This window comes from Salmo trutta, chromosome 2, assembly GCF_901001165.1.
Source record: "Salmo trutta chromosome 2, fSalTru1.1, whole genome shotgun sequence".
Classification (NCBI taxonomy): Eukaryota; Metazoa; Chordata; class Actinopteri; order Salmoniformes; family Salmonidae; genus Salmo; species Salmo trutta.
Genome location: NC_042958.1, coordinates 10,415,484 through 10,436,185, shown reverse-complemented (window position 1 = coordinate 10,436,185; position 20,702 = coordinate 10,415,484). Strand labels below are relative to the sequence as shown.

The window sequence follows — 20,702 nt, the reverse complement described above, 5'->3', positions numbered from 1 at the left end:
ATTCAAAATAAAGGTGTGGAAGTTTGAAGTTGAACATTGTTTCTTTTTGCATATTCCCTTGTATAGAAATTATATTTTTTTGTAAATTATCCCAGGTATATTGAGGTAACTATTTGCATCAGCTTTTTGAGTATATATTTGAGTAGTAGGAACCCAATTTAAATACATTTTACTAACCTACTAACCTAAGTAACTGAGCAAAAAACATTTGTAGATAAAACAGAATATCAATTATGATACTGAGTAAATTCAGCAATTTAAACATACAATATTAGTTCTGTAACTGATTACATGAAGTATATCAAACTCATAACATTAGTTCTGGGACTTGAAGGATTTAAGCAGGTCAACAACAACAAAAAACTGTTCTGAACCTGATAAAATTAAGTTGAATGAAAGGAATTTTTGAGATCCAGTTGTTTGCGCTTCATATATTTGAATTTGTAATACACTAAAAGCAAAGTATATTATACAAACGATCCTCCTTGTTGGATTTACTTAAAAAGCTGATGCAAATAGTTACCTGCAATTTTTTAAGTAAAAGGGGCACAATATTTTTTACAGTGCGGGTTTATTCTGTTTCTCTCAAATCCAATTCAAGAAAGTCATTTTTGAAAAATGTCACTTGTAGTCTAGTTGGAATTGACTGAATTGAAATGGAATTGACCCCGTGTGTAGCCTAACCCATCCTATATACAGTACTTTAATAAATTATATATTATGCTTATTCTGGCATTGTGCAATAGGCTATAAAAAATTACATTAGGCCTAGTGAAAAGGCAAAACTAGGCTTACTTGTCAAATGGGGGAAAAAATGATTAACTGTGCATGAACAGGACAAGGATGCGACGCGTGCGTCCTTCAGAACCCATATTCTAACCAACTAGGCACAGTTGCGGCAAACGGAATTGATGGAGACTGCGTACATTTTTTTTATTGGAGGTTTGAAAATACCATTGGGATGAGAATAGCCTATGGTTTATGTCGTGAGAATGGTGTGATACTTTGCAGCACACGGCATTGAGCACCGCGGGGTGATTCGCCTCCTCTGTGGGTCTCTATCAATATGTTCTCAGTTTGCGTCCTCTTGGTCCGCCTCCAGGCAGAGCGCGTACAACCCTCATCGAAGCAGCTACAGCCGCGCATGGTCGCCAATCTGTCTCGTTTATGGGTCACAGCATCATTTTAGGCAGCCTTCACCGGAGGATAGCCAACATTTGGACAAAGCAGTCCCTTATAGGATTTCAAAGAACATTTGACCGGATATTCTTTCAAAAATAATAATTATTTTTTTCATTATTTAGGCCAACGTTTCCTTACCAACTGGATATTTTGTCTTTCTTGAAACCCCTACGGACAGTCTTTAAATCAATGAAATGATACGTCTGCTGTGCGGTCCTGCGCGTCATCGGACACCTTGCTGGTTTTACAGGGCGTGGTGTTCATGTAAGTATTTCATTTATCTTAATGTGGATTTATAAAATGTGTATAGAAAAAATGAGTTATCAATATGTGGCATGTTTTTACGGGTACATGGCAGGTCGTCCCGATTCACATTGTGGTGGGTGCAGAACGTCATGTGATGCAATTAATCCCTGAACGGCAGATGGATGGATGGATAGGTATTGTATTATTGAGCACTGGCATAATATTTGTCGCAGCGTTTTGCCCCATTAATTGGTGAGCATCAGTCATCGATAACCTGCTTGTGTACCAGCTAGCTATACGTCAGTCTTGCTAGTGATCCTTATTAGTAACATGTACAAAAATAATACAATACGGTTTATGATAATAGCCTAATAATACATTATTATTAGTGTTATTACATAACATTCAAACTCTTTTGTTAATCATATTTGAGTTTATCATATAAAATGCATATATGATTTGCCTACATTTTGGCACGCTTCATTTTAATGAATGCAAATGCGTGCCTGTTATAATTGAACTCTGATCTGATGACCATGCACAACAAAATATAGCTCATGGGTTTCTCCATGAAGTCAGCAATACCCGCCAGTGTCTGTGTATGTCATTGAAATGGTCAGCCCTTATGCATGTCCCAAAACCGGGCACTGTTGGAATATTAAAAAAGGGATTTTTTTCCTTCCTCCCTTTCATTGGAATATCTACTGATCTGATCTGACATGATTTGATCTGTAATAGATACCGTGCTTGGTTTGGGCAGGAGCTCAACGGAGCTGAGTACCCACACCTCAACATTTCTACTACTTGAGCTCCTGCATTATAGAATATTAGCTCAAAAGTCTTGTGGAGCGCCTGCACCTTAATATAACCAGTGCAGGCACCCAAAATGAGTACCAGAACCTACTTCAGTCCAAGTCAAGCACTGAATAGATATGAGGTGGAAACACTACATTCTCCTATCTATACTGAACAAAAATATAAACTCAACATGTAAAGTGTTGGTCCCATGCTTAATGAGCTGAAATAAAATATCCCAGAAATGTTCCATATGCACAAAACGCTTATTTCTCTCAAATGTTATGCACAAATTTGTTTACATCCCTGTTAGTGAGCATTTCTCATTTGCCAAGATAATCCATCCACCTGACAGGTGTGGCATTTCAAGAAGCAGATTAAACAGCATTATAATTACACAGGTGCACCTTGTGCTGGGGTGCACCTGTGTAATGCGACTCTAAAATGTGCAGTTTTGTCACACAACACAATGCCACAGATGTCTCAAGCCTTGAGGGAGCATAGAATTGGCATGCTGACTGCATGACTGCTCAACAGAGCTGTTGCCAGATAATTGTAATGTTAGTTTCTCTACCATAAGCCTCCAACGTTGTTTTAGAGAATTTGGCAGTGTGTCCAACCAGCCTCACAACCACAGAGAACGTGTAAGCACGCCATCCCAGGACCTCCACAACAGGCTGATGAAACCGAGGAGTATTTCTGTCTGTAATAAAGCCCTTTTGTGGGGAAAAACTAATTCTGATTGGCTGGGCCTGGCTCGCCAGTGGGTGGGCAGGCCTAACCATGGCTGCGCCCCTGCCCAGTCATATGAAATCCATAGATTAGGGCCTAATTAATTTATTTCAAATGACTGATTTCTTTATATGAACTGTAACTCAGTAAAATGGTTGAAATGATAGTTTTTTGGTTAGTATCCGTGCTGAGCCTATAGGCCTACTCTAAGGAAGAGAGGAGAAAGGATGCATGCGATTAATTTTCAAACGGAACCCTGGGATTTGTGCATTTGTGTTATGTTAAACCTCTGTCTTTCTAGGCTAGACACTACAGGAGACACAGATCAGGTGTTGTACTGGAGAGACACGTGTGCCGGCTAGACGCCACTAACAGCAATGTGCTGTACAGCAATCAAGACTGTTTCCTAAGCAGGTGTAAACAATAGTAGTTATCAAAAACACATATATAGAGAGTGTGAACTTGACAAAAAAAATGACTCACTTGCAAGCCGGCCTGAGCTCCGAGACCACGGAGAAAGCTCGGCTGGAGCTCAACGAGAACCCCGACAGCCTCCACGCAGACATCCAGCAGGTGCGCGACATGATCGTGACGCGGCCCGACATCGGCTTCTTGCGCACGGACGACGACTTCATCCTGAGGTTTCTGCGGGCGCGCAAGTTCAACCAGGCAGAGACCTTCCGGCTCCTTGCCCAGTACTTTCAATTCCGCCAGCAGAACCTGGACATGTTCCAGAGCTTCAAGGTGGACGACCCGGGAATCAAGCGGGCGCTGATGGATGGCTTCCCAGGAGTCTTAGAAACACCGGATCAGCACGGCCGGAAGATACTCATCCTGTTCGCCTCCAACTGGGATCAAGGCAGGTGAGTGTACAGATATTTTAGTAAGCACATTTGTCTCAATAAAATGGCTTCAGTGATGTCTCACTGAAATGGCTTCAGTGATGTCTCACTGAAATGGCTTCTATGATCTAATTGTTTCATTAATCAAATAAGCAATTGTGCTCTAGCTACTGATTGATACTGATTTGATAGAATACTTTGGAACATTTAATTTGGAACAAAATAGCAAAACTCACTTGCCCAGAAACTTTACTCCAGCCCTTGTCTGGACAATGTCAATAATCAGACACATTAGAACAGACCCAGAACAAACATCATTGAATTATGGTACTAGTCTGGATACAGCACAGAGCTGCATTGTTCTGGATTTTATCCCAATCAGACGTTTCTTTCTCTCTCTGTGAAGGAACTCTTTCACAGACATCCTCCGAGCCATCCTCCTCTCCCTGGAGGTTCTCATAGAGAACCCAGAACTCCAGATCAACGGCTTCATCTTGATTATCGACTGGAGTAACTTCTCCTTCAAGCAGGCTTCCAAGCTCACGCCCAACATCCTCAAACAGGCCATCGAAGGCCTGCAGGTAGGCCTGACCAGGGTTGTGTTCAGTAGGCATGAAACGGAACAAAACAGAGTGAAACAGGGAGGTACTACAGAATCTGATCTTGTCCAATAAGAAACACTTATTTTCATGTTACTACGGTGTGCCCTAATGAACATGACCCAGCACTGACTGGGTTGAATCGACCCAAAGCAGATAGATGTTGTAGCTAGGTAATAAGCATGAAGTTGAATATACAGTAGTCACGGTTGTATAGTACAGTTGGATTGTACTGTACAGCTATTATGTAGACATTTACTTGAGGTAAATTTTGCTGATTGGTTAGCTGTAGAGAGAAAAGGTGGAAAGTGATGAGTATCATCAGCACATTCCCACCGGGCGCACACTGGTAGAACCAAGGTTTTTTCCCACGTCATTTCAATGAAATGACATTCAACCACGTGGAATAGACGTTGAATTGACATCTGTGCCCAGTGGGTTGTGTCCTGATCGTATAGGGCGGCAGGTAGCCTAGCGGTTAGATCGTTGGGCCAGTAAATCAAAGGTTACTGATTCAAATACCAGGGCTGACAAGGTGAAAAACCTGTTGATGGGCCTTTGAACAAGGCCCTAATTTACACAGTTCATTGTACCTATTTGGTGTAACAATTTTTGTTACTGTACTGTACTGAATGTTGAAATAAAGATGGATTGTATGGTTTTAGTCTAATCTTACAGCCATATGTCTCTATGCTCTGGTTTGATTATTCAACCTAAGTCTATTCCACTAGATGTTTTGACCCATGCATTATGTGGAGACATCGCACCCTATATGGCCGACTCTACAGTCAACTTTTTTATTGCATCATTTCAGGGTTCTTCTTGATCAGTTCTAAGAACAGAGACAGATAGACAGCGTATCCTGCCTTGCAGTGTAGTCTATATGTAGACTACACTATATGACTACCAGTAACTAAAGATTTCTATACAATGTGATGATGATCCTCACTTTAGGCCTACATACTGATGGGATGTCCTGTTGCTAAGTAACAAGGTGAAGCACAGCGGTTAGTGTATGCCCTGATGTTGAAATGCTATGATAATCAGACAGTGAATGATGTGGACACATTATATAGGCAGATCAACAAGCAGAGAGTGGATATATCAGGGAATATATTCATTTGAAGTTAACTACAAATAGATGGTTAGCCCAAAAGTGTTGTGAAAACACCAAATGCTTATGAGGGAATTATTTAGCAATGGCCATGATACGTCTGAGACGTACAACCAATCCGGTAGCAGTATTCCGCTTTACATCAAACTCTATTTATTTTTTTAAAAACACTTTCATAAAATGAAATCCTATGAGGTGCATGATTGAATGACCCAGCAGCCTTGTATTTACAGTTGAAGTCGGAAGTTTACGTACACTTAAGTTGGAGTCATTAAAACTTGTTTTTCAACCACTCCACACATTCTTTTTTGACAAACTATAGTTTTGGCAAGTCGGTTAGGACATCTACTTTGTGAATGACACAAGTCATTTTTCCAACAATTGTTTACAGACAAATTATTTCACTTATAATTCACTGTATCACAATTCCAGTGGGTCAGAAGTTTACATATACTAAGTTGACTGTGCCATTAAACAGCTTGGAAAATTCCAGAAAATGATGCCATGGCTTTAGCCTATCAGAAGCTTCTATTTGACATCATTTGAGTCAATTGGAGGTGTACCTGTGGATGTATTTCAAGGCCTACCTTCAAACTCAGTGCCTCTTTGCTTGACATCATGGGAAAATCAAAAGAAATCAGCCAAAACCTCAGAAAAAAATTGCAGACCTCCACAAGTCTGGTTCATCCTTGGGAGCAATTTCCAACAATAGTACGCAAGTATAAACACCATGGGACCACGCAGCCGTCATACCGCTCAGGAAGGAGACGCGTTCTGTCTCCTAGAGATAAACGTACTTTGGTGTGAAAAGTGCAAATCAATCCCAGAACAACAGCAAAGGACCTTGTGAAGATGCTGGAGGAAACGGGTACAAAAGTATCTATATCCACAGTAAAACGAGTCCTATATCGACAGAACCTGAAAGGCCACTCAGCAACGAAGAAGCCACTGCTCCAAAACCGCCACTGCACATGGGGACAAAGATCGTACTTTTTGGAGAAATGTCTGATGAAACAAAAATAGAACTGTTTGGCCATAATGACCATCGGTATGTTTGGAGAAAAAAGGGGGAGGCTTGCAAGCCGAAGAACCCCATCCCAACCGTGAAGCACGTGGGTGGCAGCATCATGTTGTGGGGATGCTTTACTGCAGGAGGGACTGGTGCACTTCACAAAATAGATGGCATCATGAGGTAGGAAAATGATGTGGATATATTGAAGCAACATCAAGACATCAGTCAGGAAGTTAAAGCTTGGCCACAAATGGGTCTTCCAAATGGACAATGACACCAAGCATACTTCCAATGTTGAGTCAAAATGGCTTAAGGACAACAAAGTCAATGTATTGGAGTGGCCATCACAAAGCCCTGACCTCAATCCCATTGAAAATTTGTGGGCAGAACTGAAAAAGTGTGCGCAAGCAAGGAGGCCTACAAACCTGACTCAGTTACACCAGCTCTGTCAGAAGGAATGGGCCAAAATTCACCCAACTTATTGTGGGAAGCTTGTGGAAGGCTACCCAAAACGTTTGACCCAAGTTAAACAATTTAAATGCAATGCTACCAAATACTAATTGAGTGTATGTAAACTTCTGACCCACTGGTAATGTGATGAAATAAATAAAAGCTGATATAAATCATTCTCTCTACTGTTATTCTGACATTTCACATTCTTAAAATAAAGTGGTGATCCTAACTGACCTAAGACAGGGAATCTTTACTAGGATTAAATGTCAGGAATTGTGAAAAATGTATTTGACTAAGGTGTATGTAAACTTCCAACTTCAACTGTGCATGGTTTTGTCATGGGGCTACATTGTTGGTCTTACACTGCAATCATTAAAGGTGTCAATTGCAAGGGTGAAAGGGACATGTCCAAACAATGCGCTGTTGCAGTACTGCACACTGTAGATGGCTAGCACAATAAGAAAAATCCTCATAATCAATCTATTTAAGCAACAAGGCATGAGAACCTGGGGATTATTGTGTGAAGGAGCAGCCTTTAGGACTGTGTATTCATAATAATATTCAGTTTCGGGGGCTATTACTTTTATAAAATGGTTACCAACATATAAAAAAAAAGAGGAACAACATGATTTCATTAAATGTTATTTTAATGAGTAAATGTGTTTTATTTCATCCTTCCAGCATACAGTATAGTCTGGGCAAAAGCCAGTTGTGTAGTTCTGATATTCTGAAGTTGATAGCCAAACAGGCTGGTTGTCCCTTCTTCCGTTCTAAGCAATGTGCTTGGCCTGCAACCCTCAGTCCATTTTGCTGCAGGCTACTGTACTGTTCTGTCAAAAACCTTTTCAATAAAATAAGGAATGCCATTTCATTTAGCTATGATAATAGAGAAGAAAGAAGAACTGGGTTAGCCTACCATTTTAATATATATTTTTTTATGCCATTGAATTTCTAGTCTCTCTATTGCAACTAAAATAAAAGAGAGTGAGCAGAGTTTGAAACAACATTTAGTAAAACATATATAGCAGTATGAGTATCTCAACCTATTTTCCCTTCCCTCCCACTACAGGACAGCTTCCCTGCTCGCTTTGGTGGGATCCATTTTGTAAACCAGCCCTGGTACATCCACGCCATGTACACCATCATCAAGCCTTTCCTCAAGGACAAGACAAGGAAAAGGGTAATTGCCTTTTCACTGCTTGGTCACTTTCTCTAACCCCTACCCCTCCCTTTTTTTCTATCTATTCCGTTATAACTGCCTCAGTTGCAGTCCTGTTGAATGGTCTGGTAGAGGTAGAACATGAAGCCAGATAGAGATGTCGTTAAATGCCTTTGCTAGTTGAATAAAATGAAAGGTGACACAAAGGGGATGTATAATTTAGTACTTCAACCTTTCCTCAGGGTAGTGCAGGTTAGATCAATGGAAAAGCTAAAAGCTATTTTGTAATACAGCTTCCTTCAAAGAGTTTAATTATTTTTGGGAGGGGTGTGTGATTACACTGGTTAAAAGGGGAAGAGAACAAGAATTGTGGATAGTTATGAAATGTATTGGCCAGGGTTCCCATAGAATGAGAACTCCTGGATAAACAAAGAAAACATTCTTCCCAACAGATTTTCCTCCATGGGAACAATCTCAACAGTTTACACCAGTTAATTCTACCCGATTGTCTGCCGTCCGAGTTCGGTGGCACGCTGCCTCCGTATGACATGGGCATCTGGGCGCGGACCCTCTTAGGGCCCAACTACAACGACGAGACAGAGTACACACTCACCTACGACGCCCTCCACGTCAAAGAGAACTATGGTGGCGGAGACAAGGAATGTGCCGACAAACTTCTGAAAAGGTGAGCTACAAAAAAGGTGGCAAAATTCAAGTCATTTTCAAGCGGGAAAATATCCATGGGAATATATGTGATTTGTGGAAATTTAATTGAATGTTTGGATGATTCCCCTCCTTTGCAACCCTAGCTACAGTATAGTAGTGCAGAAAGCTAACAAACAGCTAAACAAAGTTAGAGAACACAAACGATCAATCCAGAGCGGTCATTCTTCTTCGTTAGTATAGACATGCCGTTTGTTTGAATTCTGTCAGGGCAATTACGCAGTCCAAAGACTTTCAGATAATGACCACTATGGGGCTGACTAGTGTATGCCCTAAGAAATACCCGTTACAGCACCTGGTCATTACACTTGAGATTTGCCGACTGCTGTCTCCTAAACAGCTCACTCACTCAGAGACCCACTGCAGTTTGCCATTAATTCTCGCCCCCCAGCTAAAGAAAGACTCCTCTCTGAAACAAAGGTTACACGAGAGCTATGTATAGAGCAGTGGAGGCTGCTGAGGGGAGGACGGCTCATAATAATGACTGGAACGGAGCCAATGGAATGGCATAAAACACATAGAAACCATATTTGATGTTTTTGATACCATTCCCACCGATTCCGCTCCAGCCATTACCACGAGCCCGTTCTCCCCAATTACGGTGCCACCAACCTCCTGAGGTATAGAGGTACTGTATATGGCTCTGGGTCACGTTTATTTTAGGTTCAGAGCTATTGGACATCGTGCCCTTTTACAAGCTAAAGGCTAAAGACTGAACATGAATGAATACAGTACTGTAGATGGATGCTCTGTCCTAAAGCAATGGGAAAACAGAACATCTTTGAGAGAAGAGAGAGACATCTAAAAATCCTACAGAATCTCTCCCATCTGCAATCAACAGAAAGCCATGTAAGATCAGGTCTCGGGAGAGCGGGCTCCTTGGAATTGATTTAATTAAAAAAAGCACATACGAGACCCTCTTCCTGACCCCAGCTAGTGTCTGCTCCAATCCCAGGGATCCCCAGTCTCATTCACTTGCCACGATAACACAGGGGATGACATCTGGAGGGGACGGGGCGTAGATGGGAGGTTGGTGCAGAGAGCATGAACCAGCTCCCGTTCATCATGTTGATTGAATAGATTAGGGTTCACACTATATGACCAAGCTGCTAAGTCAAAATGGACTATATTTTGAAAATGTATTAGCACGGAAATTATATTTTAGTTCTTAATTTAATGGTTAGGGTGAGGCACATGGTTAGGGGTATGGTTGAGGGTTTCTTTTAAAATCTGATTTGTTTGGAGAAGCTGTCATACGACCGGCTCTGTAGCTTGGCCCAATAGTGACAACCGTTGATGAGGGATACTGGAAACGCTTGCCTGTTATCGGTCATCATTGTCATTAGTGCATCCTGTTATCATAGTAGTCATGAGCAATGAGATGGCATGAGCCCGTGGATGCAACGATCAGATGGATACAACAGATTATTGAAGATTGGGTTGTTTGTGGGTTGGTTGAAAATGCTTAATGTTCTATGATTAGATCAAGGAGGGCTTGTTAGCCTTTGATTGCCGCTGTTTTGCTCCAGTGTGGACTAAGTAGGCCATGTTGCCTGTAGTCCTACAAGGCTGTGCAGCAGAAGGGCCTGACAGATGTAAGAGAGAGTAAGACTGCTAATGACCAGTGAAGGACATCCTCCCAGAAACAAGATGGCAGAATAAACTCACCTCTGATTGTACTGAGTAGTAGAATTTTGCTACGATTTGATTTGCAATGCTCCAGATGTAGAGACCTTGCTATATAATCCATTATAAACTGGGTGGTTCGAGCCCTGAATGCTGATTGGCTGAAAGCTGTGATATCAGAACGTATACCATGGGTATGACATAATTTATTTTTACTGCTCTAATTACATTGGTAACCAGTTTATAATAGCAATAGGGCACTCCGCATTGCGTCATGCATAAGAACAGCCCTTAGCCGTGGTATATTAGCCATATACCACACCCCTTCTGGCCTTATTGCTTAAGTAGAATAGGTTGACCAATGCATATACACTGAGTATAGAAACATTAGGAACACCTGCTCTTTCCTTGAAATATACCGACCAGGGGAATCCAGGTGAAAGCTATGATCCCTTATTGATGTCACTTGTTAAATCCACTTCAATCAGTGTAGATGAAGGAGAGGAGACAGGGGCGGATCCTTAAGAGGTTCACCTTTTTAAAAATTCTCTCCTAAAATGACATACCCAAATCGAATTGCCTGTTGCTCAGGCCCTGAAGCAAGGATATGCATATTCTTGGTACCATTTGAAAGGAAACACTTTGTGGAAATATAAAATGAATGTAGGAGAATATAACACAATAGATCTGGTAAAAGATAAGACGACCAATCGTTCTTTAGAATTTTTTTGTACCATCTTTGAAATGCAAGAGAAAGACCATAATGTATTATTCCAGCCCAGGTGCAATTTAGTTTTTGGCCTCTAGATGAGTGTTTGTGCAAAGTTTTTTAGACTGATTTAATGAATCATTGTATTTCTGTGTCAAGACTTCCCAAATGTGCCTCATTTGTTTATTAATAACTTCATGTTCAAAATTGTGCACTCTTTAAACAATAGCATGCTATTCCTTCACTATAATAGCTTCAGCAAAATGGACAGTGCAGTTAAATTAACAAGAATTTAAGCTTTCTGCCAAAATCAGATATGTGTATGTCCTGGGCAATGTTCTTGTTACTTACAACCTCATGCTAATTGCATTAGCCTACGTTAGCTCAACCTTGCCGTGGAAGGGACACCGATCCCAAAGAAGTTGAAGGGTTTTTAAGACTATCGAGACATGGATTGTGTATGTGTGCCATTCAGAGGGCGAATGGGCAAGACAAAATATTTAAGTGCCTTTGAACGGGGTATGGTAGTAGGTGCCAGGCGCACCAGTTTGAGTCTGTCAAGAACTGTAACATTGCTGCGTTTCACGTGTGTATCAAGAATGGTCCACCACCCCAAGGACATCCAGCCAACTTGAAAACTGTGGGAATCATTGGAGTCAACATGGGCAAGCATTCATATGGAAGCTTTCGGCACCTTGTAGAGTCCATGCCCCAACGAATTCAGGGATATTCTGAGGGCAAAATGGGGTGTACACGATCCGTGAAGCTCTATGTAGGTTTTATAAAGGATTATGGAGAGGCTTTATTAAGCCATACTTCTACATTGAGAATGTGAATTGGGACCTTTCACTGACATATAAGCGTTTCATTTTGAGAGTCGCATTCAACTATATATTCGAGTCAAAATTGAAAACATTTTATTAAATACTATATCATGTTAAATCTGATAGATATTAAACAAAGCTAATTTTGGAATATCTCAGTACTCTCAATGCGACAGGACTGGAGACAGAAGGACATGTTTGTGCCACTGTTTGTCTTTGTCTGGCTGTTCTTCCTTTCCTTAGCAGAGAGAGTTCTGGGTAGGCTCCATTTCCACCAGCTGGTGATTTTAATCAGTGGGCTTACAAGGGGAGATGAGAGGAGAGCTAAGCTCCCCCACTGGTGTTAAACAGCACGGAGCAGGGATTTAGTCTTAGCCCCATCGGATTGCCCTCCTCAGCTGGGTCGTTAAGGTCATCCTTAATGGACCAGTCATAACCTAGCATGTTATAAGTACTTCCTGGTAGCTAAAGGAGACAAGAACACAGAGGCTTTGTGATGATGACGCATGAAAATGAGGGTAGGGAGGAGTGTTTAGGGACAAGGGGTATTACATCATGCATTTTACCATTGGCAGTGTGCTACTTTCCTAATCTGGACTTCCCCCCAAAATGGTTGGTTTTCAGTTTGTGTTCAGACATATATGGGGGGGGGGGGGGGTGATCCATTCTTACAATGTATTATAACCACATCATAATGCATCATACCCACAGATACAGTATGTCTACAGTTCTCTTTGATCTCTATTACCCTGGCCCCTGCTGGACTTTCTCCATTATACTGCTGATAGTGGTCCACCTGTGTCTTACAGGAAATGACCATCTCTTACTGTTGTTGTTGTTTATCATCTCAGGTCCCAGTCAGCCGTGGAGCCGGGTACCCTACGACAAGCAGACAGGGAGAACACGGCACAGCCGCTCCTGGCTCTGGACTGATCTCTCCTGTCTGTCCACACTGGATCCAAACCCCTCTCATTAGGATTCCAACCTCACTGACTCCAAAACCTAAATCTGAACTTTGAGAAAGTCCAAAACGGACTGGAAAAGGAGACTCTAAACCCTTGTTCACATGGAGCTGCTGTACTGAAAACCTCTCATCTCTTGACTCTGAGCCAGTGGCAGTTTCAGTTCAGGACCTTCAAAAGCTGTGCCATCCACTTTCACTGGCAAACCTGTCCGTCACCAGCCATCCAAATCAATGCTGATAGGAGTAGAATGATTAAAACGAATGTCAGTGTTACCAGTACCACTAGGAGGGACCGACTGACCGAGTTAATGTCAAAAAGTCTCGAGAACAAAATGCCAAACTGTATCTTACTGTTTTAGGGGATGTTGTTTCTATGAAAGTCAATATATTTCAAGATTGTATATTTATCAGGGCAACTGCACTATCAGTGTGACCATCGAACTGCAATGTATTTAAGTAATCTTTAAAAGAATGTATAGAAAAAGCATTTTTAGTTGTGTGTGAATGTTCAGGTTGTCATTGAAAATCACACAAAGGAGTAGAATTTCAAATGAGAGGAATCAGAGTTACAATATACAAATGAAGCTACCTATGTATTTAATGAAACTACACAACATTCTGATCACTTGACACCATTTTGACCATTGTTTAATTTACTGAAAAAAAGCTTTACATATATTCAATGCAACTGATTACAACACACAAAATAGAATTGAAAGAAACATGACTTACTTGGCAGGCCAGTTACAACAGTTGGAGCAGCTCAGTGATTTCAACACCATAGAAGTATTAACTGCATATCTAAGATGAGTGATAGCAATTCATAACAGAGGACCATAAAAGGTGTAATCTCAAACGATGTGGCTTTGTGAAGGTGCTGGATTTGTTACCCTTGTAACGAAGGGAATCATTTGAAGCATCGAGGAGATAGCTTGAATGTGTCATCGTCATAACCACAAATACCCCAAGACACCAATGTCCATGACCATGTTGAAAGGCAATCCAATGAGCCTAAGGTTTTGACACCATCCCATTGGATTATGTGTTCACATGCTCCTCTGAAGTAGGGGTAAAATTGTTACCCAAGTTTCCTTCACATATTTCCCAGTTGGAAGCTCATTATGAACGGTTTGGGACCTCAAACTCGTAGTTGTGACGAGTCCCTGGGATTGCCAAGAATTTGTCAGTCCCGAGATTCTAATAGCACATGAACGCTGCATAATACCACCGGTCTGATTTGGACATGATATATATGTTTTATTGGTGCAGTGAAGCCCCCCCCTCCATAGAGAATGATTAAATAACATATCTAGAAGAATATGCTTTCGCATTTTTCTTTTGAAAATCAACAACATTGGTCAGGCAAAGCCCCTCTAATCAGCTCTGCTATTCATGGAATGGAGCAGACCTGGGTCCAATACTGTCAAGTATAGCCTATGCTTGATTTAGCCTGGGGTTCTCCTTTTAGGGACTATTCCATTGGTTCCATTGTACAAGGCAAACTAAATTAAGCCCAGCGGAAGTATTGGGAAGTATTTGACTAAGGTATGAAACGCCGTGTGACAAGTCTTGCATACATTCAACATGCTCCTGCCGAAGTTTTACACAGGGAAAATGTAATTTTATAAAACATAAAATGTTTATGTATCTGACAAATACATGCCTTCAGTCACGTTCATATTTGACACATTTAAGAATGTAAATACACACATTGTAAGATTTTAAATGACAAAGACAAGCCTGTTGAGTAGAATGTTTGTGTGTGCTCCTAGGTCAAGGCGCAGTTGAAAATAGTGTATATTGTTAGCGTACAAAAATAAGATGTATCAGTCAAGGTTCTTGGCAATATTAATTCTGCAATAAAAACATTCTTGGCATTGTGATTTCCTATTCATTGATCCAAAAGAGACATGCGAAAATCCTACAAGTGAAATGGAATGACCTAATAAGCAGTGTGTCTGTATTACAATTTTTTTCCTACCAAAATACAGTAAAAGGCAGGTTACTTTATAATGCTATGGAAATTACAGGACATATATTCACGAATCACATTAGAGAAACAACAGATTTAGGTTCCCACTTTTCAGCTAGCAGAAGTTTAGCTAGCTTAGCAACATCTTAAAAATTGATAGTTTTCCGTGTTTTAACCCATATCATTTACTTACCTCAAAAGTAATCAAATACATTTTCTTGAGGTAAGAAATGAATTAAGATTGGGGCAAACACCTGAAAAACTATCCCTTTTAAGTATCAGTAAGTGTCCAACAGTAAAGTTAATAACTGCAATAGTACAGCTTCATGCGGTTACCGTATGTTAGGTATGTTTCAGACATATAGCACTTTGGTTCCCTAATGAAAAACAAGAATGCACTTGTGACAAATTTACAACACAACCTACGTGATATTCAACCCACACCTTACCGTTCTTAAAAAAAAATTCACATTTATGCCTAAAAACCTACTTGGCGAGTACCACAGTTAGCAGTCAGTGTTCCCAAGGGTCGTTGTAAGGCGTTTTCCAATCTGAGAGGGCCTTTAGTAACTCTTCAAGTTGGAGCCAAAATGGCACCCTGGACTAAGCAGAGGCAAGTGTCACAATTGTCCCATTTGACCTAAAATTGCTGGCTGTGGGGTCAATACTTGAGGGAATGGGTTGACAGATACCTTGGACCTGTCAGTCAGTCTGTCGGTCGGACAGTCTAAATGGGGGAAAGAGTCTGCCGTTGATACTGGGTGAGCTCGGGGTGCCACACGTCCACGATGAAGATGAGCCGGTAACTGTCGGCGTCCTGCCACACCTCGTGCTCAAAGGAATCATCAAAGATGAGCACTTTCCCCTCCTCCCAAGCCCTGGAAGAGAACAAAAAACAAACCATAGCCTTTCTGTTCATTTTTTATTCATTTTTTAAAATTTCACCTTTATTTAATCAGGTAGGCTAGTTGAGAACAAGTTCTCATTTGCAACTGCGACCTGGCCAAGATAAAGCGTAGCAATTCGACACATACAACAACACAGAGTTACACATGGAATAAACAAAACATACAGTTAATAATACAGTAGAACAAAGGAAAACAAAAAGTCTATATACAGTGAGTGCAAATGAGGTAAGTTAAGGCAATAAATAGGCCATGGTGGCGAAGTATTTACAATATAGCAATTAAACACTGGAATGGTAGATGCACATTCATCTTCTGCACAAGTAGAGATACTGGGGTGCAAAGGAGCAAGATAAATAAATAAATAAATAAATAAACAAACACAGTATGGGGATGGGGTAGGTAGATAGATGGGCTGTTTACAGATGGGCTATGTACAGGTGCAGTGATCTGTGAGCTGCTCTGACAGCTGGTGCTTAAAGCTAGTGAGGGAGATATGTGTCTCCAGCATCAGAGATTTTGGCAGTTCGTTCCAGTCATTGGCAGCAGAGAACTGGAAGGAGAGATGGCCAAAGGAGGAATTGGCTTTGGGGGTGACCAGTGAGATATACCTGCTGGAGCGCATGCTACGAGTGGGTGCTGCTATGATGACCAGAGAGCTAAGATAAGGCGGGGCTTTACCTAGCAGAGACTTGCAGATAACCTGTTTGGCGACGAGTATGAAGCGAAGGCCAACCAACGAGATCATACAGGTCGCAATGGTGGGTAGTGTATGGGGCTTTGGTGACAAAACGGATGGCACCGTGATAGACTGCATCCAGTTTGTTGAGTAGAGTGTTGAAGGCTATTATATAGATGACATCACCGAAGTCAAGGATCGGTAGGATGGTCAGTTTTACGAGGGTGTGTTTGGCAGCATGAGTGAAGGATGCTTTGTTGCGAAATAGGAAGCCGATTCTTGATTTAATTTCGGATTGGAGATGCTTAATGTGAGTCTGGAAGGAGAGTTTACAGTCTAACCAGACACCCAGGTATTTGTAGTTGTCCACGTATTCTAAGTCAGAGCCGTCCAGAGTAGTGATGCTGGACGGGCGAGCAGGTGCGGGCAGTGATCGATTGAATAGCATGCATTTACTTTTACCTGCGTTTAAGAGCAGTTGGAGGCCACGGAAGGTTGTACGGCATTGAAGCTCGTCTGGAGGTTAGTTAACACAGTGTCCAAAAAGGGGCCAGAAGTATACAGAATGGTGTCGTCTGCGTAGAGGTGGATCAGAGAATCATCAGCAGCAAGAGCAACATCATTGATGTATACAGAGAAGAGAGTCGGCCCGAGAATTGAATCCTGTGGCACACCCATAGAGACTGCCAGAGGTCCACCCATAGAGCCTTCCCTGTGGCTTAGTTGGTAGAGCATGGTGTTTGCAACGCCAGCATGGTGTGTGCAATGCCAGGGTTGTGGGTTCGATTCCCATGGGGGGCCAGTACAAAAAAATGCATGAAATGAAATGTATGCATTCACTACTGTAAGTCGCTCTGAATAAGAGCGTCTGCTAAATGACTAAAATGTAAATGTCCGGACAACAGGCCCTCTGATTTGACACACTGAACTCTATCAGAGAAGTAGTTGGTGAACCAGGCGAGGCAATTATTTGAGAAACTAAGGCTGTCGAGTCTGCCAATAATGTGGTGATTGACAGAGTCGAAAGCCTTGACCAGGTCGATGAATATGGCTGCACAGTAACGTCTCTTATCTATGGCGGTTATGTCATGAGCGTAGCTGAGGTGCACCCATGACCAGCTCTGAAACCAGATTGCATAGTGGAGAAGGTACGGTGGGATTCGAAATGGTCGGTAATCTGTTTGTTAACTTGGCTTTTGAAGACCTTAGAAAGACAGGGTAGGATAGATATAGGTCTATAGCAGTTTGGGTCTAGAGTGTCACACCCTTTGAAGAGGGGGATGACCGTGGCAGCTTTCCAATCTTTGGGAATCTCAGATGATACGAAAGAGAGGGCGAACAGGCTAGTAATAGGGGTTGCAACAATTTCGGCAGATCATTTTAGAAAGAGAGGGTCCAGATTGTCTAGCCCGGCTGATTTGTATGGGTCCAGATTTTGCACCTCTTTCAGAACATCAGCTATCTTGATTTGGGTGAAGGAGAAATGGTGGGGGCTTTGGCGTGTTGCTGTGGAGGGTGCCGGGCAGTTGACCGGGTTAGGGGTAGCCAGGTGGAAAGCATGGCCAGCCGTAGAGAAATGCTTATTGAAATTCTCAATTATAGTGGATTTATCGGTGGTAAGTGTTTCCTAGCCTCAGAGCAGTGGGCAGCTGGGAGGAGGTGCTCTTATTCTCCATGGACTTTACAGCGTCCCAGAACTTTTTTTGAGTTAGTACTACAGGATGCTAATTTCTGTTTGAAAAATGTTAGCCTTAGCTTTTCTAACTGCCTGTGTATATTTGTTCCTAACTTCCCTGAAAAGTTGCATATCACGGGGGCTATTCAATGCTAATGCAGAACGCCACAGGATGTTTTTGTTCTGGTCAAGGGCAGGCAGGTCTGGAGTGAACCAAGGACTATATCTATTCCTAGTTCTAAATTTTTTGAGTGGGGCATGCTTATTTAAGATGGTGAGGAAGGCACTTTTAAGAATAGCCAGGCATCATCTACTGACGGGATGAGATCAATGTCATTCCAGGATACCCCGGCCAGGTCGATTAGAAAGGCCTGCTCGCAGAAGTGTTTTAGGGAGCGTTTGACAGTGATGAGGGGTGGTCGTTTGGTCGCAGACCCATTACAGATGCAGGCAATGAGGCAGTGATCGCTGAGATCTTGATTGAAAACAGCAGAGGTGTATTTGGAGGGCGAGTTAGTTAGGATGACGTCTATGAGGGTGCCCGTGTTTACGGATTTGGGGTTGTACCTGGTAGGTTCATTGATAATTTGTGTGAGATTGAGGGCATCAAGCTTAGATTGTAGGATGGCCGGGGTGTTAAGCATGTCCCAGTTTAGGTCACCTAGTAGCACGAGCTCAGAAGATAGATGGGGGGCAATCAATTCACATATGGTATCGAGGGCACAGCTGGGGGCAGAGGGAGGTCTATAGCAAGCGGCAACAGTGAGAGACTTGTTTCTGGAAAGGTGATTTTTTAGAAATAGAAGCTCAAATTGTTTGGGTACAGACTTGGATAGTAATACAGAACTCTGCAGGCTAACACCGCCCCCTTTGGCAGTTCTATCTTGGTGGAAAATGTTATAGTTAGTGATGGAGATTTCAGGGTTTTTGGTGGTTTTCCTAAGCCAGGATTCAGACACGGCTAAGACATCCAGGTTGGCAGAGTGTGCTAAAGCAGTGAGTAAAACAAACTTAGGGAGTAGGCTTCTAATGTTAACATGCATGAAACCAAGGCTTTTACGGTTACAGAAGTCAACAAATGAGAGCACCTGGGGAGTGGGAGTGGAGCTAGGCACTGTAGGATCTGGATAAACCTCCACATCAGAGGAGAAGTAGGTAAGGGTATGGCTAAAGGCTATACGAACTGGCCGTCTAGCACGTTTGGAACAGAGAGTAAAAGGAGCAGGTTTCTGGGCACGATAGCATAGATTCAAGGCATAGTGTACAGACAAAGGTAAGGTAGGATGTGAGTACATTGGAGGTAAACCTAGGCATTGAGTAATGATGAGATATAGTCTCGAGACGTTTAAACCAGGTGATGTCATCGCATATGTAGGAGGTGGAACATCATGGTTGGTTAAGGCATATTGAGCAGGGCTAAAGGCTCTACAGTGAAATAAGACAGTAATCACTAACCAGGACAGTAATGGACGAGGCATATTGATATTAGAGAGAGGCATGCGTAGCCAAGTGAACATATGGGTCCAGTGATTGGTCGGGCTGACTGGGGACACGGCGATTCAGACAGTTAGCAGGCCGATGCTAACAAGCTAACAGTTAGTAGGCCGGGGCTAAACAAGCTAGCAGTTAGCAGACCGGGGATAGCAAGCTAGCAGTTAGCAGACCGGGTTAGCAATTAATGAAGCCACATGGATGAGTTTATAAGTCCAATGGCAGCTCTTCCAGTTAGTTTGGTATAAAGCTGAGGGATGGGGCTGGGGAAACTCAAACACTCAAATTCATAGACGGAGCTATGGATGCAAGGACTTACAGTCCACAAGATCGGCAAGATAACGTTAAAAATATTTTTCCGCAATACTTAGTCTTGAGTGATATTAAGTACTGAGCACTCATGGTAAGTCTTACACCGTACCAAAAATGAACAAGTGGGTGATGTTATTAGATGTAAAAAGGCTTGACGTTGATGGCAGTGAAGGTGTTACCTGGTATCGTTGGTGCACCTGATCTTGCAGCCTGTCTTGGGGATGACCAGGCCCAGGTGCATGCGCAGGCGACAGTTGGTGGGCCCCGTGTGGGGCCAGACGTGAGTACCAGGCTGCATCACCGAGAACTTGATCTAGAGCCCCGAGAGACAGAGAGAGAGAGCGAGAGAGCGGGGCGGTCATACACCCAGAGAAAGTGAGCACAGCTGAAATTGAAGTATTAAAATTAAGTATGTTTAAAAAAAATAGACTTTTTTTAAGCAACCTGTTGGCTCAAAGGCACATTGGTCAGCCACATTCACAAAATACAAACAGTTACTATTTTTGCAACAGAAATTGAAAGAAATTGCAGTGAGTGCAGCATAGTGCCTTTGTAACTCCATCCATCTCCAGTAGGAGCCTGCAGGGCCAGACTGTCTGTCCATCTATCCTCCCCTGCTCTACAGCAGTGCTGGCTGGCGTGATGCCTAATAGTTGGCATGTCAGTCACGTCTGTGGAGGGGTGACCT

At 42.2% G+C, this 20,702-nt stretch overlaps 2 protein-coding genes across 8 annotated transcripts in view; one reads left to right on the top strand and one right to left on the bottom strand.

The window, feature by feature from the left end:
* The first annotated feature begins 803 nt into the window (after nt 1–803).
* On the top strand, nt 804–14,857 carry LOC115150379 (clavesin-1). Of its 2 annotated transcripts, XM_029693609.1 has the most exons (7): nt 804–1,446; nt 1,541–1,622; nt 3,257–3,818; nt 4,204–4,378; nt 8,045–8,155; nt 8,587–8,819; nt 12,868–14,857. In XM_029693609.1, exons 3-7 carry the CDS (start codon nt 3,430–3,432, stop codon nt 12,947–12,949), a joined length of 990 nt encoding a protein of 329 aa, XP_029549469.1. In that variant the 5' UTR covers nt 804–1,446; nt 1,541–1,622; nt 3,257–3,429; the 3' UTR covers nt 12,950–14,857. The 2 variants fall into 2 exon arrangements, with proteins under 2 accessions (XP_029549469.1, XP_029549478.1); XM_029693618.1 differs by lacking the exon at nt 1,541–1,622.
* The window catches only part of LOC115150347 (aspartyl/asparaginyl beta-hydroxylase), a 50,129-nt gene continuing 43,031 nt past the window's right edge, over nt 13,605–20,702 (bottom strand). For all 6 annotated transcript variants that reach the window (XM_029693543.1, XM_029693552.1, XM_029693576.1 and 3 more), the window contains 2 exons: nt 20,194–20,327; nt 13,605–15,830 (listed from right to left, as the gene is read on the bottom strand). In XM_029693543.1, coding sequence (XP_029549403.1) covers nt 15,680–15,830; nt 20,194–20,327 — 285 coding nt within the window. In that variant the 3' untranslated portion in view covers nt 13,605–15,679. The remainder of the gene's footprint in view (nt 15,831–20,193; nt 20,328–20,702) is intronic.